The 26343-nt window shown below is 44.1% G+C and overlaps 1 protein-coding gene and 1 non-coding gene across 2 annotated transcripts in view; both read right to left on the bottom strand.

The window, feature by feature from the left end:
• The window catches only part of LOC145397280 (putative glutamate receptor), a 286711-nt gene that overhangs the window by 198571 nt on the left and 61797 nt on the right, over window positions 1-26343 (bottom strand). The window contains exons 7-8 of the mRNA XM_080270477.1: window positions 25664-25815; window positions 3206-3310 (exon numbers count right to left, since the gene is read on the bottom strand). Coding sequence (XP_080126603.1) covers window positions 3206-3310; window positions 25664-25815 — 257 coding nt within the window. The remainder of the gene's footprint in view (window positions 1-3205; window positions 3311-25663; window positions 25816-26343) is intronic.
• LOC145397384 (5S ribosomal RNA) lies at window positions 24535-24653 on the bottom strand. Its single transcript, XR_013896959.1, has one exon. It is a non-coding gene; the product is annotated as a 5S ribosomal RNA (ribosomal RNA).

Raw genomic sequence — 26343 nt, 5'->3', positions numbered from 1 at the left:
AGCTAGCTCCAGCCTCCCACTCTCAGCATATAACATGTTTCTCAAATAACAAACCTCTTCCACTCACTCAAGAGACTTACAGCAAGTTCAATCCTTTCACACCTGACAATCTCCACCTAATTCTCCCCCAAACGCCACACACATAAAAAACTCAGCATTATCTCAACAGTCTACCTCTAATACCGCTACAGATTCTCTTGTGCACCCATCTCATCAACAAACTTTCTAACAAGATGAATTACTTCCCACGCTCCTTGTGGCAAATTTTCTGTACATGGCCACTCTTCCCCTTCTTTGACTGTACTGAAACATCAACCCTAGATATCATTAAACTTTGTTTTATCTGCATTTACATATTAAGCTCCCTTGTGCCCCATACCATCTCTCCATTTCCAAAATCTTTCCTCTGCCTCCTTTTCATTCTCTGCAATCAACACCAAATCATCAGCATACAACATCTCCCACAGGAGTCCATTTCTGAAGTCACGTGAGAGGGCTTCAAGGACCATGATAAACAGCTTATTGGACTCAAAACTGGCCCCTGATGCACACCAACATTCATGGAAAACTCATCGTTCAGAAATCTCCATTTCACTCTTACCTGGAAGTGCGAGCACCCACATACATGGCCATAACCACTCTAACCGAAAGCCACTCCAACCTAAGCTCTCTCATTGCCCACTTCCACCACCTCTCTAGGGACTCTGTCAAAGGCCTTTTTTACAAATCAACAAAAACAGAAATATAGATCCCTTCTCTTTCCTGAATACATTTCTTCCTGACGCTGTTGAACATAGTGAACATAGCACCAGGTGCAGTCCCCACCTGCTTGGCACAAACCCAAACTGGATCCCATCAACATTCACCCCCTCCCCAGCCACAACCCCCAGAACCCTTCTCCACCACTCTCTGACCATCTGATCCAAAGCTTCATACCCTCCACAACTTCCTCTTTCCAGGGCACACTTCCCTCCCCATGCCAAGCACCCACAATCACACTCCTCAGTCAATCATCCGGGACAATATCACACACACACACACAATCATATTTATCAGGTCCGTTGACCAAACCCCGCCCCCACACCACCTCTGAGGCCCCCAACATCCCAGCAGCCAACCCAGGCACACTGACTGCCCTCACACCTGCACCCCCCACAGCAGCAGGGCCAATCCAGGCCAAGGGCCAAACACTGGATCTGCTGGCCCCGAATCCTTCCCTGTCCCAGCCACACTCCCCACCCAACAACCGGCTTTCACAACTGCTCCCCATACATCTCCAACATCCCTATTTGCCCACCACCACTCCCCCACACACACCACCCGCAGCATTCCGATTATCCCCCTCATCCTGACCATGCCATACCAAACACCACATCCCTACTCCTCCACATGATTCAGGCCATCAAACAAAAGTCTCTGTGACTCCAGACCCCATCACCAGACCCCCCAGCCTTCCAGTGCCTGTGAGCCAAGCACTCTTCCCTGCCACCCTCCCCCACTCCTGGGGAAAGCTCCCCCTCTCCCCAACCAGAACCTCCCACACCCCATCCCACCCACCAAGCCACCCCATGTGCAGGTGAAGCCCCCTCCATCCAACAGCACACTGCATCAGCAACCCTCACAAGAGCTGCTCTTGAGGGCAGTGCACTGCTCACAAACTCCCTCCCACCCATGGCTCCCCGCTCAGCCACCATTCTCCCCCACATCTCGCCTGGAAAGGCATCTCCCCACCACTTGGCCTTCCAGTTTCCACACACCCTCCCAGGTACATAGTCTCTCCCTCCATCATCCACCCCCAAGCAATTCATGCCACAAAATCAACACACATGTGCTGCTGCACACTGCCCTGCCCTCTGCAGATAACCTCAACATCCTCACCAACTCTCCCATCAGCCCTCCTCCCGACCAGAAAACAATCCATTCTGACTGCTACACCCCCCCCCCGACTCAGATGCAGTCAACCCCCTCCCCCCTCCCCAAAAAGCAAGTACTAAACAAAATCATGCCCATTGGCTCCCTCAAACTCGAGTATCCTTTCCCCTTCCACATTTCTTATACTCACATGCACATCCCCCATGTACTCCCTTCATAACCCTGAGCTTCTTCACCTACATATGTACCATTTTATGTATTTAGAAGAAAATGAAGTAGATAACACCAAGACAATTTGGTTTTAGGGGAGGAAGATCATGTGCTACCAACTCTATTAAGTTTCTATAGTAGGGTAATAGATGTCAAGTACATAAGGTAGGAGAGAGGGATGGGCTAGATTCAATGTCTATCTTGATCTCAGGAAAGCATTTGACAGCGTGGCCCGTAAGAGACTCCTGTGGAAGCTTTGAAGACCTTTGGAGGGGTGCATGGGAACCTATTAAAGTGGATTATTTGATAGAACTAGATGAGAACAGTTATAAGGGATGCAGGTTTCTGAATGGAGAAACGTGACCAAAGTGGAGTACCCCAGAATGCTCTGTCTTAGCCCCAATAATGTTTCTGATATATGTAAATGATTTAAGCCAGAAGGTTTGAATAGTTATATGAGTATGTTTCAACAGATGATGCTAATCATTGGAAACATATTAAATATATTGACAGTTGTAAAAACTGCAATGGGACTTGGACAAACTCCACAGAATTGGAGCAAGACTTGGAAAAAAGGACATTTTAATGGCAAGAAGTCATGTATTAGAAATGGGATTAAGTGAAAAAAGAGCTGCACTAGAGATATAAAATAGGCAATGAGATAATTAATAAAAGAAAAGATGATAGAAGGACTTGGGAGTGATTATTCAGACGACTTGTCACCAGAAAAGCAAATAAACAGAATCATTCAAGGCACTTATGGATTTCTGACCAACATGAGAGTGGCTTTTAATTATATGGGCAAGGAAATGCTGACAGAGTTGACAGTGACCATAATAAAGACCAAGATTAGAAAATCTGGCTGTGGTATGCTCAACCTCATTTGAAGAAGCATACTGATAAATCCTGGAGAGGTAGTTCAACAAATGGCAACAAGGATAATACCGTGCCTAAGGGAACTGACCTACTTAGAGAGATTGGAAAAACTGGAAGTTACCAAGACTATACTGAGAAGGATAGTCGGTGCTGGGTGACTGACGCCTAGGAAGGCGGTGAGGTTGGAGCTGGCAAGACACCCTTATGCACTGCATCGCATACAGCTACAGGAAGGCTGCACGATCCGCTGGTGTTGGTAGTGGGCTCCCGTGCTGGGGGTTCTTGTAGGTGCATGGAGATGGCGTGGAGGTAGCTCGAGGTCAGAGACTCCAAGTAAGACGTCTTGCCCAGGCTGATGCAAAAAAAAAAAAAAAAAAAAAAAAGTTCGTGTTTAAATTTTTAGAAATTTTGCGGGCATTAAGAACATGTTATGGAAGGAAGGAAGCAAGCACTTTCAAGAGAACAGCCGAGCAGACAGATGACACAGTAATAGGAAAGAATGCAGTGACAACATTGGATTTGATGATCTTAAGAGAAAAGATGGAGTATGGATATTAATACCTATTTCAGTATAAACGGTAACTGCATAGCCGAGTAGAACATTTTGTTAGCGAAAGTTAACTTGCTTAGGTGATAGTTAGGTTTGGAAAACAGGAAAAGAAGACATGGCAGCTGGTACTGAAAGCATAAGAATAGTAAAGCATGAAGCAGCATGTACTGATGACGTAATAATACTGTCACGAATCAATTCGCGACATTTCCCTTTTGTGAGAAGCCACGAACTATTAGTGGAAAACTCACTGCGTATCGCTCAGCTAACCGTTTCTCCCTCCATTTCGGGGTACACTTTTCAAAACACTCGTCACTGTTTTCAAAAGTGACCGATTTAATGCACGTCACTAAGTGCTGTACTGAGCGATACTATTGTTTTCTTTATTGTTCGCCCCTGCTTGCACTTGACCGTTAAAAATGCGGCCTACTGCTTCCCCTTTTGTTCCCACGACTTGGTCAGTCTAGTGTTTGCTGTGACGGAGAGAGGTCCTGTGCCAGCAGTGTGAGAGGTCAGCTAGTACCCAAACTCCACTTCACAGTTAATCCAGTCCTCCCACCCCCCGGGTGATACATAGCATTCATCGACCGGTATTTCTTTTTGTATAATCCTAGTTATAAGAGTTTAATTAAGGTGTTTTTTTTCCTAGGCGTAAGTATTTAGCTATTGCGTGAGTGGGTGAGTGCGTCTCATTGATTCGATTTGAATTGTAACGTTAAATTTATTTTTTGTAATTAATAAATTTAACAGTTCTTTTCCTTGAGCTTAATGTAAAAAGTAAAATCTTGTTTCATTTCTCCATAATTAAGCTTATTTTCCATATAGCTCCTAGCTTGCATAAACGTTTGCTTTCATAACTGGTACTTAGACCAGTCTTGTGGTATTAACTTAAAATCCGTTGTGCCAGATAGGAGTTAAAGCATCAGCAAGAGCCTGATATTATTATTAGTATTAGTTATTTATTGTCAGGGGTGAAGTAACTTTCTCCAGAGGCTAACAGTACAGTAATTCAGCAATTGTGAGTAATTAGTCTCTGCTGTGTACTGTTGAGAAAGTTTATAAATTGTCGTTCTTAGAGACTCGTGCATAAGCCAGCGTAAAGTAATCGTTGCTTGATGTAGCAAGACAATCATTGTCTCTGCTCTTCAATATTATTGAATATTATTATCAATCAAATAATATTTAAGCATATATTTTTATTTAAAAAACACCGTGATATTAAAAACCCCGTGACAATTGGCGACCTCATTCCAGGATATTAACTCCTAGCTCTAAAGCTATTCACGAGATAGTGCTCACTCATTCATATTTAGGTATTTATAATTAAAGTTTATAGGCACAAGTTTACTGGTGTTTACCGTTAATTTAGCAAGTGAATTTTTGCTTTATTAATCAATAGAGTACTTAACTCTAGTTTATTCTTGGTAACGCCAGACGATTTTATTCGCTCCTGGGTAGTCGCCGTACCCATTGTGTTTATTATTGAGTCTTCCCAGTCATTTACATTTTTTATTTATTCTTTGCCAGTTAACTAGATAAGACTGGTCACCACTAGCTTGTGTCTGTACTCTTTACTTGTGTCATTAGTATTCGTCGCTAAGCAGTCAGTACTCAATTTCGGTTTGCTTAATTTATAAAGATATGGGTCTTTCGGACCCAACCGAAATTAAAGAGTATATACTCTCATGGCATAATCAGGAGCAGCAGCGCGAGAATGATGCCCGTGAAGAGCGTAAGATTCAGCGCGAATATGAGCGAGAACAGCGTGCATATGAACAAGAGCAGCGTGAGAAAGAGCGCGAATACGAGCGGGAACAACGGGAATACGAGCGAGAACAGCGTGAGGAACGAGAGAGAGAACGAGAACACGAACGTGCCGAGCGAGAAGCACGCGAAAAACATGAACTTGAAATGATGAAGCTCAAGCGAGATTCCTTGGCTTCAGACACGTCTGGTGCAGTTGGTCCAAGCTCCACGAGCGTTCCCCCTGCACATGTCATGGCGACCCCACACATCAAGCTTCCCCCATACAAAGATGGCGAGCGAATCGAGCCATACATAGCTCGATTTGAAGACATGGCTCAGCTTTACCAGCTCGATGATGCAGCTAAGCGGCTTCAGTTTCTTAGCCTGTTTGAGGGCCCTGCCCTCGATATTCTCCACAGAATTCGTGGAGACAATCTCACATATGAAGTGATGAAAGCTGCACTCATTAAGGCGTATGGTCTCACAGTAGATGACGCCAAAGCCCATTCATGTGAGCTCGTCTCCAAGACAAGGAGACAGCTGATCAGTTCCTCGACCGTCTCACTGCTTACCTAGGTGAGTGGATGGAGAAAGATGAAACTCCTTCCACGTGTGAGGGGATAATTGACCTTATGCTGCGTACACAGCTAGAGAGGTCGTGGCCTGCTGAGCTCATAGCACAGCTTAAGATCTGCCAGGTGAAAGATGCCAGCGAAATGGCAGAGAAGGCTGACGCATTCTTTACTGCATACGGGTATCAAGCTCGTAAGCAAAACACCTGGAGCAGAAAAGATACTGCCAAGTCTGGGAAGCCATCTCAGACTGAATCCCAGCACCAAGGCCATTCTCAGAATAATGACCAAGGTCCAAAACCGCAGTGGAAGGACCAGGGGCAAAACACTCACAAACCTGAGTGGAAAAGGTACAAGTACCCTAACCAGCAGCAGTATCAGCCACGCAACCGACCGTCGGGACAAACTTTTTCACCACCAGCTCAAAAGAGGCAAGAAGCGAATGCAGCCTTCATTCCTCAGCAGCAGCACGGTGGTCACGTCCCTACCAGCATGGGTACTTCCCCACAGTTCACTAGTCCCACAGTGACAGTGAACCCCCCTCCACAGATGGCCAATGTTCCATCTTCTCAAGGCACAATGTTTGCCACATCAATTCAGCAGCCTCATGAGTGGCTAGCTGCTTCCTCCACAGGCCCTCCCACAGGTGACAGTACCTTCCTTGTTCAGCCAGGGTTTGTGGGAGGCATTCCTGTGAAGGTCCTGAGAGACAATGGTTCCTCAGGTTGCTCTGTCAAGCAGAGTTTAGTTTGGCCTGAGCAGTATACAGGTCGACAGATCCATGTAAGCCTTATTGATGGATCAGTGAGATTGTTCCCTGAGGCATGTATCCAGGTGGCATCTCCATTTTATACTGGTATGACACTTGCAGTTGTCATGCCAGAACCTTTATTTGAACTCATCATTGGAAATATTAATGGAGTCAAGGATAGTTGCTCCGATGACGCTACTCAGACTTCGGCTGCTGCGGTAACACGAGCCATGGCTGAGGCTCCAGACTGTCACCCCAGTGATTATTGAATCGCCGCAAGATCTGATGTGTAGTCAACTTGTTGTACAAGAACAACATTCTGACCCGACACTTGCTACCGTGCGGAACAAACAAAAGGGTCGAGTGATTAAGTATTCACGGGGAGGTCGAGCCAAGTTCCTTCGTAAATAAGGACGGCTCTACCGTGAGTCACGAACACCCGAGGGCGAGGTTCGATTGCAGTTTGTCGTTCCCGCCAAGTACCGCCTAGCAGTGTTACAATGGGGTCATTGTTCAGCCTCAGGAGGTCACATGGGCAAAAGGAAGACCCAGGGCCATATCCGAGCTGACTTTTTCTGGCCAGGGATGGGACGAGACATACATAGTTTTGTCCGTTCCTGCAGTGTGTGTCAAAGTAACACCACTAATCAGGGACATGTCCTTCCTGTGCCATTTCTAACCACACCTGTAATCTCTGAGTCAGTTGAGAGACAGGGTAGTGGTAATGTGGGTGTAGACCTGATGTCTCACCTACTAACTGCTTACTAACTAGCAACTGTTGTATGTTGGGTTCTGTAAATAGGCATCCTCAGAGATTTGAGTAATCCAAGGACCAGCCTGGTTCCCAGTCAAAAGTGTAGACCTGACGTCTCACTTGTTGGCCCCACAGGACACAATATATCCAGGGCCTGTACATACATGTATACCATAAGTTAAGGGGGAAGTTTGAGAACCCTGCAGAGACAGTCCGAGGCTGTGTACGAATTACCTTGTGGAACGTCTCGAGCTGTGGGCCTCTCTGAGGATTCCCGGAGAATGCACATTACCACATGAGTGTTCACACCCACGGTGGGTGTTAAAACGTGACCTGCCTGAGATTGCGTAGCGATTCTCAGCTTCCTGTATTAGTCGTAAGTGTAGAGTTAGGTTAACCAGTAAGCTATAAGGGTTCTAAGCAATTTGTGAATTCAAGAATTACGTTTCCTGGTTAATAATGTTAGGTTAACTCGTAAACTGCCCATTCTAAGAGATTTGAGTAATTCAAGAACTGGCACATTTCCTAGTTAATAAGCGTTAACCAGTAAGCTATAAGGGTTCTAAGCAATTTGTGAATTCAAGAATTACGTTTCCTGGTTAATAATGACAAGTACTGATTGCTAGGCAGAGAGAGAGAGAAATAACAGTTTTGATGCTCCACCTTAATTCCTTTCGCAGGTGTAGCTGGTGGGTGCAGCATTGCCGTGCAGATCAGCTGGTCGTTCCTGTCGCATGCTGCCGCCCCTTCTCTTCTGCCTCGTCATCATTATTTTACTATAAATTTGTATTTGTCATTTTACACGTAGGTACAGATACACTACAACTGTCACACCTACACCGTGTATTACATACACTACACTACATAACAATTAGTTGTTAATGTAAATGTAGCGAACTTTCGCTCAGTTTGACCTGAGTACAGGATTTTCACCGTCGTCACGGAGTTTTTTCCCTCAAGCTTGTTTCTATTAACGTAAATACGAGGTTTTCTCGCTCACTGGCGACTGCGACTTTCTCCTGTAGCAGGATAGCACACACACCACAGTGTGAATCTTGTGTGACTGAGTTAGGATTTATATGCATGTATATTGAAATCTTTCTTCTGAAGGAAGAAAGATTTAATTTTCATGGGGCGTAATGTCACGAATCAATTCGCGACATTTCCCTTTTGTGAGAAGCCACGAACTATTAGTGGAAAACTCACTGCGTATCGCTCAGCTAACCATTTCTCCCTCCATTTCGGGGTACACTTTTCAAAACATTCGTCACTTTTTTCAAAAGTGACCGATTTAATGCACGTCACTAAGTGCTGTACTGAGCGATACTATTGTTTTCTTTATTGTTCGCCCCTGCTTGCACTTGACCGTTAAAAATGCGGCCTACTGCTTCCCCTTTTGTTCCCACGACTTGGTCAGTCTAGTGTTTGCTGTGACGGAGAGAGGTCCTGTGCCAGCAGTGTGAGAGGTCAGCTAGTACCCAAACTCCACTTCACAGTTAATCCAGTCCTCCCACCCCCCGGGTGATACATAGCATTCATCGACCGGTATTTCTTTTTGTATAATCCTAGTTATAAGAGTTTAATTAAGGTGTCTTTTTTTCCTAGGCGTAAGTATTTAGCTATTGCGTGAGTGGGTGAGTGCGTCTCATTGATTCGATTTGAATTGTAACGTTAAATTTATTTTTTGTAATTAATAAATTTAACAGTTCTTTTCCTTGAGCTTAATGTAAAGTAAAATCTTGTTTCATTTCTCCATAATTAAGCTTATTTTCCATATAGCTCCTAGCTTGCATAAACGTTTGCTTTCATAACTGGTACTTAGACCAGTCTTGTGGTATTAACTTAAAATCCGTTGTGCCAGATAGGAGTTAAAGCATCAGCAAGAGCCTGATATTATTATTAGTATTAGTTATTTATTGTCAGGGGTGAAGTAACTTTCTCCAGAGGCTAACAGTACAGTAATTCAGCAATTGTGAGTAATTAGTCTCTGCTGTGTACTGTTGAGAAAGTTTATAAATTGTCGTTCTTAGAGACTCGTGCATAAGCCAGCGTAAAGTAATCGTTGCTTGATGTAGCAAGACAATCATTGTCTCTGCTCTTCAATATTATTGAATATTATTATCAATCAAATAATATTTAAGCATATATTTTTATTAAAAAAACACCGTGATATTAAAAACCCCGTGACAAATACCTCAATAAAAAGAGAAATAAGAGAAGTGGAATGGTTCGACTACATTATGTATACCTTAATCAAGGGTTGAGATCTTAACACAGGCAGAATGTATAATGTGAACACCCATACAAAGGCAAAAGTAGTGATCGTGAATTCAAAAATTTTAGACTTACAGTAAAGTTTTTTTTCTTTTTTTTACCTATCAGAGAGAGTGTAAGAAAAAGTGGTGACTGGAAGAATAATACATCACTCAAAACAAAATTTTCCAACGGAACAAGGTTTTCATCTACAGCAAGAAGAGAGAGAGAGAGAGAGAGAGAGAGAGTCAGGGGTTTGCTTTGAACAATACTTATAATATGGCAGATACAGGTATGGGAGACATGGGCAGCCATCCAGGGCTGCATCTTGCCAAGGATGACACGGGGCGACTACACAAAATAATCGATATGGTGACATTTGGGCGATCGATTTTTTTATGGTTCATTTGCACATCGTCACTGATGTCATGTCACCTTGGTGGTCAATTAACCCTGTCGGAGTGGGCGCCCTAATTCTAGTTTGTGAGCTAGACAGGCTGCTGCTTGCTGGGAAGATGCCATATGTATCAAAGTGAAAATGAATTCCAAACAATAATATTTGGAATTCATTTTCACTTTGATAGGTATGTGAGTACGTTTAAGTACTTGGGTGAAGTGCTTGAAAGGGTACAGCATGGAAGAAAGGTTGCTGGTTCCTTGAAAGCAGAGATAAGAAACAGGGAAGTGAGCAAGGAAGTGAAAAAGTTAGTACATGACCAGTGGTGTACCGAGGGGAGGGGGGCATGCGGCCATGGCCCCCCCCCCCCTTTTGCATTTGATATATATATCATCTAATCAGCCGTTTGAGTGTCCACTGCAGGACCGGCCTGTCGCGACCGAAGTGGGGACGATACAGCCAATGTATCTCGACCAAGTGGCTTAGGCTGTGTAGTAAAGACTGTATGTAGGGTGAGAAGTGCTTGTAAGTGTACTTGTAGTTTTGGAGTGGCTTTGGATGTATGCTTGTAGTCTGTGAACCAAGTGTAATCGGCCCACGCAAGCCGACTTTACAATATGCGACACTGGTTCAACCACAGCATCCCTTGTGTCTGCCAATGCAGTACGTTGCCTGAAGGACGCTCCCAAAGTTTATTACCCTGGCGGGGCGCGAACCCTCGTCCTTCAGTGTTCGAACATGCACACTTTACCACTGTACCACAGAGGCTCCATATATATACATATATATATATATATATATATATATATATATATATATGTATATATATATATATATATATATATATATATATATATATTGCCAGATGCCTCAATCCCGTTCGGTGGCCACAAACAAATGCAGCTTCCACGTCGCCCTGTCCCCCGCCATTTCACTGCACCGCTCCCAACTCACCCCCCCTTCTCTCATATAACTCTCCACCCCATCCCTCCATCTCATCCTCGGCCTCCCCCTCCCTCTTCTCCCCTCCACCTCACTCACATACACTCTCTTCGTCAGCCTTTTACCCTCTATCCTCTGCACATGGCCAAACCACCTCAGTGTATTCCTCCTAACGCTTCCTGTCATATCCACATCCACACCACAACGCTCCTTTATATTCTCATTTGTCGGCCTGTCTCTCCATGTGACTCCACAGGCTCCTCTTAAATAACTTATTTCCACTGCTCTCACTCATGACTTGCGTCCTTCCAACAACGTCCAAGCTTCACTTCCATACGTTAGAGTTGGTATCACAATACTGTCATGTAGTAACTTTTTCACTTCCATGATCACTTCCCTGCTTCTTATCACTACTTTCAAGGAACCAGCAACCTTTCTTCCCTGCCGTACCCTTTCAAGCACTTCACCCTCCAAACCTCCATCCTTACTCATCACACTACCCAAGTACTTAAACGTACTCACATTTTCCAATTCCTCACCATCCAACCTCACTGTACATTCACTGACTTCACCTCTCTCAAAGACCATCACTTTACTCGTCCCTACATTCACCTTTAGATTCCGTTTCTTACACACTCTCCCAAACTCATCCACCAAATCTTGAAGCTCTCCTTCGTCTTCATTCAACAACACAGTATCATTTGCAAACAACAGTACAGGGAGTTTCCAAACACTACCCTCTCTCACCAGGGCCACTCCAACATCCACTACTCCACCTTGTACCTCTTTTATTACCACATCTATGTACAGATTGAACAACCACGGAGACATGACACATCCCTGTTTCAACCCAACCTTCAAAGAGAAAAATTCACTCAGTTCACCATCCACACGCACTGCAGCCTTAGCACCATTGTACATACTCTTCACAGCATTCAACAACTTCCCATCTACTCCATATATTCTTAATACATTCCACAATCCTTGTCTATTGACCCTGTCATATGCTTTCTCCAAATCCATGAAAGCCGCATACAACTTCTTTCCCTTCTCTACAAACTTTTCCACTAAAGATCTATGAATGAATATCTGATCTACACAACCTCTTCCTTTCCTAAAGCCTCCTTGTTCTTCTCCAAGAAATTCCTCTGTTCTTTCTCTAACTCTGTCAATAAGTATCCTACCATACACTTTTCCTATTATACTACAGTAAGGAGACAGATGCCCCTATGATTACCACACACTTCTTTTTCCCCTTTTCCTTTGTACAAAGGAATAATTATATATTATATAGTATATATGTATACTGTATATTTGTTCATACGGTCCAGTATACCTGTCTATTCTGCTAAGTTGTAAAAAAAAAAAAAAGAATGTGACCGTTTGAATTTTAGTAGCATAAGGTTATTGGAGAGACTGAATTATAACTCAGCGGCACAGAGTACTTAAAATGACTACAGAATATGCTGTATTTATGTTATATTCCCATTCCATATGGCCACAAAATGATCATAAAATTGGCCAAAATGCAGTGTTTTCTCGGGATGGGGGAGGGGGACTTACAGTGTCCCCCCGAACCCCTCAGCTGTACAGGCTTGCTGCGCTCGCCAAATTCATGGGCTGCACAGTTAAAAGAAAAAAAAAAAAGCCCCCCCCCCCCTTTTCAACTTTCTGGGTACGCCACTGTACACCCCATTGTCTCAGCAATTCACCTGTTACCAGTGACCTGGTCAATAAAGACATTCAGGGCCAGAGTGATTCCCCAATCGATGACAATGTGGAGGACAAAGTTTACATAGCATTAGAGGAAGAAGCAGTAAGAAATGATGATCAGGTAATGTGGCAAAAGAAGGTCAGGAATGGTAATGAGTTAATGAGTGAAACAATGCTTATAATGCCTATATTGCTGTTTGAAAACCAATATACTCTCATACTACATATAAATTCATACCAAATAAATAAATAAATACCGTTTATGAGTGGTGTGGAATAGTTATCCTCCCATAGAACTCGTTTTCTTTGCAGCCAGCCTGATAGAAAACCCTGTAAGGTAAGGAGGTACTCCCACCTGTATCAAGTATTTTAAACCTCAGGTGAGTGATTTCTCTATGAATTTTCGATGTTTCTCACCAAAAGCGGAGGTTTTAGCCAAAAAAAAAAAAAATTCTAAAAATGGTCAGGACTGGGGGATGTCGGAGGTGCGAAAGTGCTCGGGACGTGACGGGTTAAGGATACAAATAAAGGCTTCAACGGCATTAATTACAAATTGATGAAACATCCCACCATGGAGGCTCTCCACTTCCTGCTGTTACTTTATAATATGGTCTGGTCTGAAAGTGTTTTTCCCTCTGCCTGGAGTATAGCCATAATTATTTCATTCCTTATGCCAGTCAGAGATGAACGTGACACAAGATTTTCGTCCAGTTGTCTTGACATGCTGCCTTGGCAAGGGTCTGGAATGCCTGGTCATTATTAGGCTTATGTGGATGTGGATTTTTGAATCCCGCTAACATCTCTCGCCAGCGCAGTTCGGATTCAGGAAGTCGTGATGTACTTTGGACCTTTCAATCTGCATGGAAACTTATTTAAATTCAGTTTGCATTCTCACATAATGACGCCGCCCTTGCTCTTTTCTTTGATCGTAGGAAAGCCTGTAATCATGGTGTTGTTGGTAACGTGTGCGTTTCGTTAAAATCTTTTAAACCATTAGAAAATTTCATGCCAGTGTAAGTGATTCACCATCTACTTTCTCTCCACATTCTAAAGGCATGCAACATGCCTGTGGTCCTACTGTCACATTTCTTCTTATTGCTATTAACGGCATTGTCTCTACCCTTCCATCAGCAATGCGTTCATCTCTATACTGTACATTGACAAATTTAGTCCTTGCTGCTGGTTCTAATATGGTTACACTGAACATCTTATGCAGTTGGCAGTTACCAAAGCCTCGCATTGGGCGACGACCCATGACTTCCTGAATCCACCTTTACGATATGTGCAGTCACTTCTACTCGTCACTGCTATGTCCCTCAACCATCTCTTGTTTTTTTTGTTTTTTATATTACACTGCTTCCTTTTCGATCTATAGTTACATTCCTTGGCCTCATGTCTATCAGTTGACGTGGAATGCACATATCTCCTTTTTAAGGGTTATTGCCCTACCAATACATTTACCTACTCCAGACATTGTCCCATGTTTCTTGGAGTGCAATCCTATATTATCATAACTTTCTTGTTGTTATGCTGGGTGTTTTTAGTCCGACCTCTCGTCCTAAAAACACCAGCGACTGAGCAGGGCTCTCTTTCCGGACCAGAAGTAAAGCACCCACAAAGGAACAGGACATAAAAACCAGGTAGTACAACTTAACACATCTATTGTCTTAATTCCTACACCGTTACAATATACACAAAGAGATATTGGATATGTGTGGAGACAGGAAACACAGAGTTAGCCTTTAATACAAATGATTATAGTCACACTCACAATATGTCACTCTTCACTTATACATGGATATTTGGTTTTAATATTATAATACCTGGATACTGTTTCTAGGCAGAGATGGCGTCATATATATTAAGTTCGATACACTAGGAGAGGACGTGACCAAGAGCTGGGGGAATGAATATTACCATTAGTGGGTAGGGTGCAGGTCATGACACTTGCGGAAGTCATTTAGTCGCATTAGCACTAGTTCACAAGTTTCTGATGAATGCCGCACACCTCTGATCTCAACCCACGATTTCTATAAGTCCTCCCGTATATGGTTATTGATCTCTTCTGCTGTGCCAAGTAACAGGTCACTATACACTGTGGGTAACATTAGTCACTTATATATTACTTGGGCCTTTACTCTGTCACTTATCACTGTGCACTTCTGTCTTGACTGTTCATGGCACTAGCGTTATTAGTGTCACTGTGTACCCGTATTTTCCCTGGGCATCACCTGTTGCGTGTCCGGGGCGTGCGAGAGGGGCCCTACGGGGAGCCCTCCTGCAGGGGGCAATGCACTGCCCGCAGGGACGTCACTGCCCAGGTCGTAGTCGTCGTTGGGGTGCAGGGAGGCCCTCCTGTCTGGGGGCCTCGACCTGAGAGGCTGCCCTCGCACTGGGGCCGCGTCGGTGGTGTGCAGGCAGGCTCTCCGGTCTGAGGGCCTCGACCTGAGAGGTGGTCCTCGGGACTAGGGCCGAACAGCCGCAGGAGGTGGGCCTGGCACCTCTGGCTCTGAGGAGAGAGAGAGCCCGGGTTGTCTGGGCCTGGGGGCTGCTGGCCAGACCTGGGAGTCCGGGGACTGCGGCCGCCTACAGGAGAAAGCGCCGTCAGGGGTGAATTGCGGCGCCGCCTCCGTCGGGTGTCCGTCAGGGACAGGGACCTCCCAGGGGTAGGCGGTAGGGCTTGGACTGGGCCACGCCACCACTCTGACAGCACCTCCAGGGAATCGCTCCTGTTGGGAGACAAAGGGCGTCCTTCGAAATCACGAATGAGGGGCGTACGGTGGCCACTCCCTCCCCGTCATGTACAGTGGCTGTGAACGCGGTTTCGTGACTCCTAGGGCTCGCAGCTGAAGGGCGTACGGTGGCTGCTCCTTCCCCTGCATGTACTAAGACAGTGCTGGCGGTGCTGCTCCTAAAGGAGGAAAAAGCAGGAGAGGGGTGCACGGGGGCAGCGCCCTCTCCGGTGAGTGCTGAGACTAGCCGAGGGTCTACTTACCCTTGCACACACTGCGGCCGTAGCCATGTGCCTGCCTACCTGCCGGTAAGTAACTGAAGGGCGTACGGTGGCCACTCCTTCCCCGTCATGTACGGCGACCATGAACGCAGTGTTGCTCCCGTAGGAGGAAAAGGCAGGAGAGGGGTGCACAGGGGCAGCGCCCTCTCCAGTACGTACAGAGGCCGCAGCCGAGGGTCTACTTACCCTGGTACGTACAAAGGCCGTAGCCTTGGGCCTGCCTGCCCTTCAGGAAGTAACTGAGGTGTTACTCCCGTAGTAGGAGGCAATAGTGTATGAGGGGCCTATGGTGGCCACTCCCTCCCCATCACGTACGGTGGCCGTGATCGCGGTTCCACTATTCCTCTCTCTGCCAGTTGGGGTGCGTTCAATAACTAATGCCCCAAGGCCGTCCCCAGAGGTGGCTGTGACTGAGGGGCATACAGAGGCCACTCCCTCCACCTTCACGTACGGTGGCTGTGATGGCGGTGTCACAGGGGGAAACAACTGAAGGGCGAACAGTGACCGCTTCTTCCCTGGTACGTACGGTGGCCGTACCGCGGTGTTGCCTGGGACTGACTCTGGATCAGTCCCACCCCGAACCTGGTAAAGGCTGCCCTGCCTGCAGGGTCGTTGCCTCTTCCCGCTCTCCTGGTGTTGTGACAGTTGCGGGGAAGAGGGACTCTGGACAGGGGTGTCCTGGTGACCCTCTTGTCCTGGGTCACTAACCCCGCCGTGGTGTCCTCCTGGGGTGGTGGTGGCTTGGTGGTGGGGTGGGGGGTGGTGGGGTGAGTGGTCTGGCGGTGGCGGGTATTTTACTTGTATTGTGAAAATTATAGTATGAATTTCAGGTTTACTCCTCTGCATCCACCAGTGATTTGCATCAACTGGATTCTGTCCATCATTTTGATCTCTAGTAAGCTTTTGGTGCTTTTAAACCTTTTCCTGCTGAAAGCCTGTTATGACAAGTCAGGGGTCCCTTCTCTGTATCATCAGCAGTCAGCCCTCTGCTTACCTTGTTTTGTTGCAGATTATTTCTAACTTTATCCCAGCTCCATTCCTCCTTATTCTCTTCGTACTCAGTTTCTTTTTGCTTATTTTCCAATTAAGTCGACAACGTTCTTTTGATCTGTCCAGCCACCACTCCACTCTGGCTTTTGCCACGTCCGGCAGTCTGTTCCTCAATTTTGTCTTGTGTGAAATCCTCTACTTCTGCTGCTCTCCGGTTGTCCTTTTATGATCATTTGCATGAACACTTCTGCTCTTCGTATACAGACTGACAGTTTTAAGACATGTAGGAGTACAGGATTTTTAGTATCCTTTCCTGATAATTTATTCAATAGTCTAACCCCTGTGACGTTTGCTATAACAGCTGAACTTCATGTATTGCTGGGTGCTGAATATACATCGGCTCACGGCTAGTGTGATTTCCCCCTCGAGGGGGCCTCTGGTTTATTTTGCATTCAAACTCTCAGCACCTTCTCCTGTCATGCTCAGCCTCACGTCTCACCTTAATGTCCTTCAGAGTTTAGGACAGCTATTCCAGTTGTCAGTATCGTGTAAGTCTGTCAAGTTCTGTTGAGTGCCTAGTCATGTTGGTATCCCAGACAGTGAGACCGTTGATGCCTTTGCGGTTCGTGCTACCATTTGATCTACTGCACATGCTTTTACGTTTTATCCTGGTGTCTGATTTCTTTCCTGTCTCCTCAGAGCTTCTTACTTAGCACTGGCAATCCTGCTTGTCTTCAGGTATCAATGCTAAATTTCATGCTGTTGAGCCCTTCATGACACCTTGGTCCACCCTTTGCTATCGTACTCGCTGTTTGGAGATGGCATTGGTTTGTTTCAGGATTGGTCATATCCATCTGAACCATGGCCATTTCATGTCTGGAGATCTTCCTACACTTAATTCTCATTGTAACACGACTTTATCTGGTCGTCACGTTCTTCTTGACAGCCATTATATACTGCTTTTCATCACCAGTCATTTCCTACTTTATTTTGTCTTGGCCGTCTCCATTTGGCTGATATTTTAACCCTCTCGTGCACCATAAGTTTCCAATAAGTTTCAGTTCCATGCACAGAACTAAAACCTCACTCAGGCTGGCTCCGCTCGCGCATCACGGGAAAAATTTCTATGGCCCAGTTTACCCTTGGAAAGCGCTTATATTGTTATAAATTGCTTCCCATCATCTTCGTTGATGTTTATAAGATAAGAAAAAAAAACAAACATAAAACACATGAATAAATGTAAAGATATGAAGCCTGAATAAACCTTAGTTATGTGAAAATTAGCTTCTCATAAATTCCCAACATCACCGTCAAAAAAATTTCCATTGATGCGCAGCTCCAAAGGACCTGTCTATATGAAGAATTTCACGATCTTTCATCTGTGCAAGTTGCAAGTTGATACGTCCAATAGTTTTTGAGTAAATCGAAAAAAAAAAAAAAAACTACGAGAATCGCCTAAAAAGTTTGATTTGTTTATTATTTCGTATGTTCTTAGTGACACTGTAACAAACGTATATGTAAACTCTATCGACTTTTGTAGCTCAAAGGTTAAAGAAGCCCATGATATAAAAATCACAGTGTTATAAGCCTTGTTGTTATTGAGAAAATGAATTTTGAAAGGTTACAATGGGTTGCGCGTGGTGAGCACATTCGCTCAGGCCTGTAGGCTGAGTATAATGTTCGTCTTTCGTAACTTTTCCTCATTTATTTTCACACATAGGTTACTTTGCTTTACAAAAGTATGCATAAGAAATCATCGGCTTGCTCAAGCTTTCTTCAGATTTTTTATGCAGCCTGTACTTTACATGTATAATGACTGAGAGAATAACAATGAAATCCACCATATTTTCCCTATGAGAAATCTATAGCAAACACACATTTTATACCATACAATAGTATAAAAACTAGACAAATAAGCTGGTTACTCACATCCTCTAGCAGTGTTGTAGTGTTTCTTGAGAGGACATGGAGTTGCAGGGAGGAGGACACGTACGATCACAGCCTGTGTGTGTCTGTGTGTGTGTGTGTGTGTGTGTGTGTGTGTGTGTGTGTGTGTGTGTGTGTGTGCATGAGTATTTGTGATGTGTGAGTGTCTCTCTGTATGTATGTGTGTAAGTGTCTGTCTATCTCTCTGTCTGTGTCCCTGTGTGTGTGTGTGTGTGTGTGTGTGTGTGTGTGTGTGTGTGTGTTTGCGATGTGATTTACTGCTGTATGCTTTCATCAGTATCACCTGTGCAGAGCGGCACTTCGCAAAGAGGACATATATAGCCGGTGTCCTTCCTCCTCTTGTTGAAGTAGCACAACACTCACCACAGCCTTTTCCTATCGAGATTCTCTCCAGGGTGTTGTGCAGAGTTGAGTCCAAGTGTGTCCTATCGTCGATATATCGATGGCGCTTGGACAGCAGTGCTACTCCATCTCCTTGCCTCCATACTCCTGCTGGAGGTGCAGTGGCAGGAGCTGGCCTAGTAACTTCTGACAGGCCAGCTACTGCGGGAGGTGGAGCGGTCGTGGCAGTAACTGGCAGAGTTACTCCTGATGGGCCAGCTACTGCAGGAGGTGGAGCAGTCGTTTCAGTAACTGGTGGAGTTACTCCTGACAGGCCAGCTACTGCAGGAGGCAGAGCGACTGTTGCAAGAGGTGGAGCAATTGTTGCAGGAGGTTGAGCGATTGTTGCAGGAGGTGGAGCAATTGTTGCAGGTAGAGCAGAGGCTGCAGTTGATGTAGTGGTTGCTGCAGGTACTGGTGGTCGTCGTCACGAGGGAAGGTCAGGGGCATGGTGAAGGGCATGACCCGATGCCAGCCACTCCTCCTCCCGGAATATCAGGACTTTGTGGCATATGTACTCCTGGAATTTCAGGAAAGTCATAGGCCTGTTGGTGTTCTTGTAGAGGGTGTAGGGATTGAATAGGGCCATGTGGATGAAATAAAAGGTCATTTTCCTGGTCCACTTGACCATCCTCCTTTGGGCGGGGTAATATTGGATCATCTGATCGAAATGATCCACCCCCATGTGCCTATTATAGTCCTCCACCATGACGGGCTTGTTCACTCTTCTCAGAACATAGTGGAATCTCCCATCTGGACCCTTGACCTTCCCATGTGCTTGCTTAGGGACGGTGGTGTCGCTGTGGAAGGTGGACACCATATTTACGATACGTTTCTCCCTCCACAACACCATTACATTGCTCTTGTGTCTAGCTTCCACTCCATCATCAGGAAGGCATTTAGCACTGCTGATGTCCTGCAGCTCCCTCGGTGTTCCCCTTGCAAGTCGTACTGTGCCACACACATACAGGTACACTCCCTCTGTGAAGAGGCGTTCACACAGTGGTACAGAGTTGTAATAATTGTCCATATACAACTTGTATCCTTTGCCCTTCAAAGGTTCAACGAGGCCTCACACTGTGTTCTCTAGAGACTTCTTCTCCCCCGTGTATAATTCCAAATTCCAAATGTAACCACTCCCTGCCTCAGTCAAGATGTATAGTTTTATGGCATACTTTTCGGGCTTCATAGGGTTATATACATGGAAGGAGAGTCGCCCCTTCCAACCCAGAGATCCCTCATCCAGGCTAATGTTTGCCCGGGATGTAAGCCTCCTGCAAACTCTGAAGGAGATACTGCATCACTGTGTGAATCCTTATCAGCCGGTCCTGATTGCCCTCGGGTATGGTGAGACTATTGAAAGCATGAAAGTGCTTCAGGATGGCCCTGAAGCACTTTCCACTCATAGTTTGCCGAAATATGGGGTATTCGTGAACCTCTGATGATCACCAATAGTGTCTTATGGTTGGCAGTTCACAAATCCCCATAAGAAAGTATAATCCAAGGAACTGAGCCATTTCCTCTTCGTTGCAGAGGTACCAAACATCTAGTGCAGTCCCCAGAAACGTGGCATATTTGTTTGTTTCGACCGTCAGGTAGGTGAGCAACTCCCTGGTAAAAGAAAGTTGAAAGTATTGGAGTGGTGTTGCTGGTGCTGCCACTCTCAAACATGGGGTTTCAGTGAAGCGGCCAGCATTGGGTGTAAGTGATCCAGAACTCCAAGCTTCCTCTTGACGGTCACCACCTGGGGAAATGCTTGGCTGAGTACATGTGAGGCGCACATGATCCTGAGACAGACAACTACCTCTTGGCCGCGCACCACTACCTCGCCTAGGCCCATGTTGCCCTCGTCTTTGTGGTGGGGAAGGAGATGGTGATGATGATTGTGTTGATGATAGCTGGGTGGATGAAGGTTTAGGTGATCGTGGTGATGGAGATGGTGGTGATGGTTGTGATGAAGATGGTTGTGGTGGTGATGGTTGTTGTGAAGATGGTTGTGGTGAAGATGGTTGTGGTGGTGATAGTCATGGTGAAGATGGTTGTGGAGGAGATGGTTGTGGTGTTGCTGCTGCTGATGATGATGATGATGCTTGCTTATATTCCGGGGGAATGAAGTGTGAGGGGGACAGTGACTTTCCATATTTAGCTTGGGAAGATGATATGGAAATATCTTGGATGGGTGGTGAGATGCGGGCAGGTTGAAGTGTGGTGAGAGTGTAGGGTGAGTCTGGGGGAAGAGGTTTGCAGTGGGGGGGTGGAAGATAGGTGGGGATAATGCAGCTTAGTCACGAGGGTCGGGGTGGTTTCAGTGGTGGTAGGCCTGAGACCAGTGGTGGCAGGACTGGCAGCAGTGATGGCAGTGGTGTCAGGGGTGATAGGACTGATGGGAGAGTTATGGCAGAGGTGACAATTGTCTTCAGAGTAATGGCAATAATTGGAGTAGTAGTTACTACACCAGTGGTATCAGTGGTGAAAGGAGTGGTGGTAGTGATGGTGCTCCTACTATTCTCCATTGTGCTTATCGCCGCGGCCTTGACCGGGGCTTTACGTTTATCACTCCTTGGGTAAGATTTCCTCCTCGCTCTCCTGCTTCTCACTCTCCTGCTCCTCACTCTCTCCTGCTCAACATATTCACTGTCTGTTTCACTACCACTACTTCCCTCACTCTCACTGCCACAGAACAAGTATTTCATATATTCTTTTTCAGATAACCCCTTGTGAGGCTTTTTTCTGGTAGTGTATAACTACAAAGGAATGGTAAAAATCAGTTAAGAATTTTCAAATCTGGCTTTCTCTGAAAATATAATTATAAGAAACACTTATAAACGTTCTTCACAAGCACACTGCACTACATATAACACAACATCACTATACACAAGTAAGTTATGGACATTGCGGTAGTAGGAAATGCTGGTTTAAATGCCCAGCCACGCATTCACACACCCTTTGAGCCTGACTGCCGGGAGAATATTGAGCAAAACATAGGCTGCTTGCCCCTCGAATAAGCTCCCGGTTGTTGCCATGTAGGCCACCCTCAGCTTTGACTCAACCAAATTTGATGCAAATCCATCCACAGGAAAAGTTTCTACGACCATTTATAGGGAAGTTGCATCGTGTTGTGTCATCATTTACTCTTCAGATTACAAGTATTATGACCTACATTGTGTTTTCTGTGGACCATCTAATGTAGTTTTTAACTCGTATTCATCTTTTGGTTGACATATAGCTTTATACTTTCTTCCTAAGGTTATAAAAAATTTTAAAGCTATGTCTTATCAACGTAGATAATTTTCTTTGTTTAACTGTGAATTTTCCTTTCCTTGCAATTTTCTTGTTCTCTTTGGCCATTTCTGGTACATTTCTAGTCTTTAAGAGAAGACATTTGTAGACTGATGTATTTTTTCTGTTTTTATAGTTTTTCCTTTCTTTGTTCGCCTGTAAAACCAAACTTATTGGAAGGATTAATGGTGAGGCAAGAAGGAAGTAATTAATGCAATTTTGAGAGCGATCTGCCGATGGTAAGAATTACAGATGAAACTCAGATATTCGGCTCTTAGACTACTGTAAGTGGAGGATGCGAGTGATGCACCCTCCGAGAGCTCCTTCCAGTGTTCCTCTCTTTGAGGACTTTTGAGTGATCCTGTATTAATGGGTTACAGATAAACTATAAATAGCCTACTGGATGAAATTAATGTTATTAGATTTTTGTGATCGAAACGCACGAAACTGTTACCTTGTGCTATAGTAACCACCTAAAGTACCAATAGAAAAATATTTTTTAAGCAGTATTGCATAAATATTCGAAATAAATGGTGATAATGCTCCCAAAACTCCGTACTCAAAGGAAAACACTTTTATCCCTTTTCTCAAGCACATCGCAGGAGCTTACTGCTTCATTTGGAGTGAGGGTAATATCTGAATAACCTTAGAAAATGCTATGTGTGAAGGAGTTGTATTTCATTGATTAGAAGCAAGTCAAGCAGTATAGCATTGGAGTTACATTGTAGATAAGCGGAAGAGAAGGGGAATAGTCTTCCCGCATGAGCATTGATGCATGTGTGGTTGTCATGTGCCACCACAATACTAACATATTTTCTACGTAAAACCATATAAAAGGGTATAATACCACATTGCCAGACATTTTTAGATGGTGTGAAAATAACTGACTGCGCTGTTGCACATGAGCAATCTAAGATTGCAATTTTATCAGTTGTCATATCGGTATTTTTTTTTTTTTTTTTTTTTGCCAAAGTAACTGTTTCATTCATGATATGACTCTCAAATGGTGTCCTGTAATATACCAGCAACAGTGCTTTGAGAGTTTTGCTTGTGCACAGAATAATAAGTAATTTAAATTTGTACGCTTTTATGCATTCATCACTATGTAGAAGATATGATGACATACAATATGCATGACAATGTAAATTTCAGGTGCATATAAGTAACTTTGCTAAGCTGCATATGACATAGTGCAAAACTGGTAGCACATTTCACAAAACTTATATCCTTGAAAATATGAGAGTAACCACCATATTCAGATGAATACAAAGCATTGAAAATGTAACATTTCTCAAGACCCGTGTTCGAAAGATCAGGGGTGGTTTGTATTTGGTTCAGTTTGTCTGTATAACTGTCTTAAGAAGATTATGGAAATCACTTCAGCAGAATAACACTAAAGCATACATAATATCTGAGGACCATCAGAGGTCAAATGATTAATATTTTGACACACTTGGCCGAAAACGGTCAGAAGACAGAGTCCACTTAACCAGTTTTGATCCGATTTCAACAAAGCCTCATGGATATATTGTGGTACAGGAAAGGGTGATGTAATTCATTTCTGAAAACCATCAGACTGATGCAAAGGCATAAGGGGAAGGTAAAGATAGGCTCTTTAACTCAAACAGTTTTTATTAGATTCTGACCAACAGTGGTGGATGGATTTAGGCTCGTCACAGAATGAAGCTTTTTTTTTTTTTTTTTCAAAAGAATATAGACTAAAGGTAAAGGTCACAAGGCAAGGTCAGGTTATACACTTTTGATCCGAATGCATCAATTGTAGAAAATGGATTGATGACAAAGTAAGGATGAAATTATTCGATTTAGAATGCAGTCAGTCAAACACCAAGGAAACTGGGCTGTGTCAACGATTTAGCCTTACACTGACTGTTGGCTAAGGTGCAAGTGTTGTACTCTGTGAGTATTCGTTCTTGCTAAACTTGGCTCTAATAAGTACCCCTAAAAATATTATGCTCCCGGTAATAAAAACACACTGCTCCCCATCCCCTCACGTTATGTCAACATTTGTTTGAATATCTATCTATATCTATCTACCCATCTACCTATCTACTATATATATATATATATATATATATATATATATATATATATGTATATATATATATATATATATATATATATATATATGTATATATATATATATTCATTCATTCATTGCCAGACGCCATGTATCCCAAACGGGGTGGCCATGGGCTTAGAGTTAATTGTTTTACAGGGAGGGGCACTAATCCTCCACCAACCCCACTTGACACGTAGGGAGAACGTTATGCCAACAGCATCTGGTGTTCCCAGGCGGTCACCCATCCTAGTACTAACCAGACCCAACGTTGCTTAACTTCGCTGATCGGACAGGAAGCGGTGTACTCAACGTGGTATGGCCGTTAATATATATATATATATATATATATATATATATATATATATATATATATATTGAACATTATGCTGCTGCAGATTCCTTGGGATCTTCATGAAGACCCCCCTCCCCCCGGATGTCCAAGAACATTATATTCTTTTCAGTTTAACTAACGGTAAACGTACCATCCTTCTATTCTGAATGCTGAGCTGTAGCAAATTAGTAACTGAATAGTGATATCTGCGAAGAAATGCAAAGGCAAGGATGAAGAGCCGTAGTCTTCTTATTTTGCGTTTGTGCTGCGGGAAGTAATCTGAGACAGGATGCAACTCTTCCCCAAGTTAAATTAAAAAAAAACATAGATTGAAAAGTCTTCTACAGTACATGACTCTGTGTATATATATGAATACATGGCTACCACAATATCAGTTTCTAACTTGAGTAATCCTGCTTTGTCAGCTCCTGAGTACTTCATAGTTAGTCACTGTATTGAAGGGCAAGTGATACTTTAGAGCATCTTTCCATAAATATTTGTTGTTCTTACATAATACCAATCTAAGTGCCTGGGCAAGTCCATCGACTGCAAGCAAGCAATAGGAGTGCCGTCCTGTAGGTACAATGCAGTATATACTGTACACTGTGTATGGAACTGACATCCCATTGTGGTAGAAGTGCCTCACTAGGGTCGGACCAAGCCACTTCTTCACTGTGAGGTGCGGGTAAATATGAGGAGATTTGGCTTTCGGATAAATGCTGCAGCTGCTTCATTCCACCCAGGGTGCACAGCGCTACCACGTGTAGGTTCCTTGTCAGCGCCTCTGTAAATATTGCTCCCAGTTGCCTTCATTATTTAATCCTTTCTTCACGTGATTCAAGCTTGAATAATTGTTTTTCAAACTTAAGGGTATCCAAATGCCTTCACTGATTGCTTCGCAATAAACGTGCTCTCCTAAGCCGAGTAAAGGTGTATAGCACCATCAAGAACACTACAAAAGTAATGTCATAGGTAACTATGTTGTAAGCTGCGAGAATATACAAACCTTCGAGCTGAGCCTCGAGCCAGGCAATAGAGAAGTGGCCCACTGAGCACGAATCCCACCACAAAAGCCACCCACGTGTTTTCTCTGAAGGGCCACAAAAGGGCCTGCCATCGGGGCAGAGGTGGTGGCATCCTCATGATGACACAGTTCACCTAAACAACCCACGTTACATCATTATATCATCAACAGGACCCTTGCAAACTCTTTCATTCAAATCTCCCATCAATTATACACTGTCTTATGCATTGTCTTCTTGGACACATTCTTTAATTCTGCACAGCCGATTCCTGTCTGACTTTTTTTTTTATTATTACGTGGCGCACGCTTGGTAAATTATGGACCCTTTTTCACTATCTCATACTTCAAGAAACATACAAGCATTCAGAGTATAAACGTAGTTCACGGTAACAAATAATGCTTGGCAATTTATCATATTTCAGTAACCTACATCACCTTTTTTTCCACGAGATTGCACAGCTAATGTATTGTCTAACATTCTGTGTCATCCATGTATCCACTGATGTAGAATTTGAAATTAATACATCATAGTGATGTAAGTTTTCTAATATATTTAGCTACTTACTGGGCACCATTTTAAAGTCTTGGAAAGATCCTTGGCAGTGACAACTGTAGACCTGTTTTGACACTGTGCGGATGATAAGCAGTGGAAATTACTTACT

Source organism: Coenobita brevimanus, chromosome 40 (genome assembly GCF_032717465.1).
Source record: "Coenobita brevimanus isolate Jiangsu-jjx chromosome 40, ASM3271746v2, whole genome shotgun sequence".
Classification (NCBI taxonomy): domain Eukaryota; kingdom Metazoa; phylum Arthropoda; class Malacostraca; order Decapoda; family Coenobitidae; genus Coenobita; species Coenobita brevimanus.
Note: the sequence above shows the minus strand (reverse complement) of the source record. Positions and strands in the feature narration are given on the sequence as shown.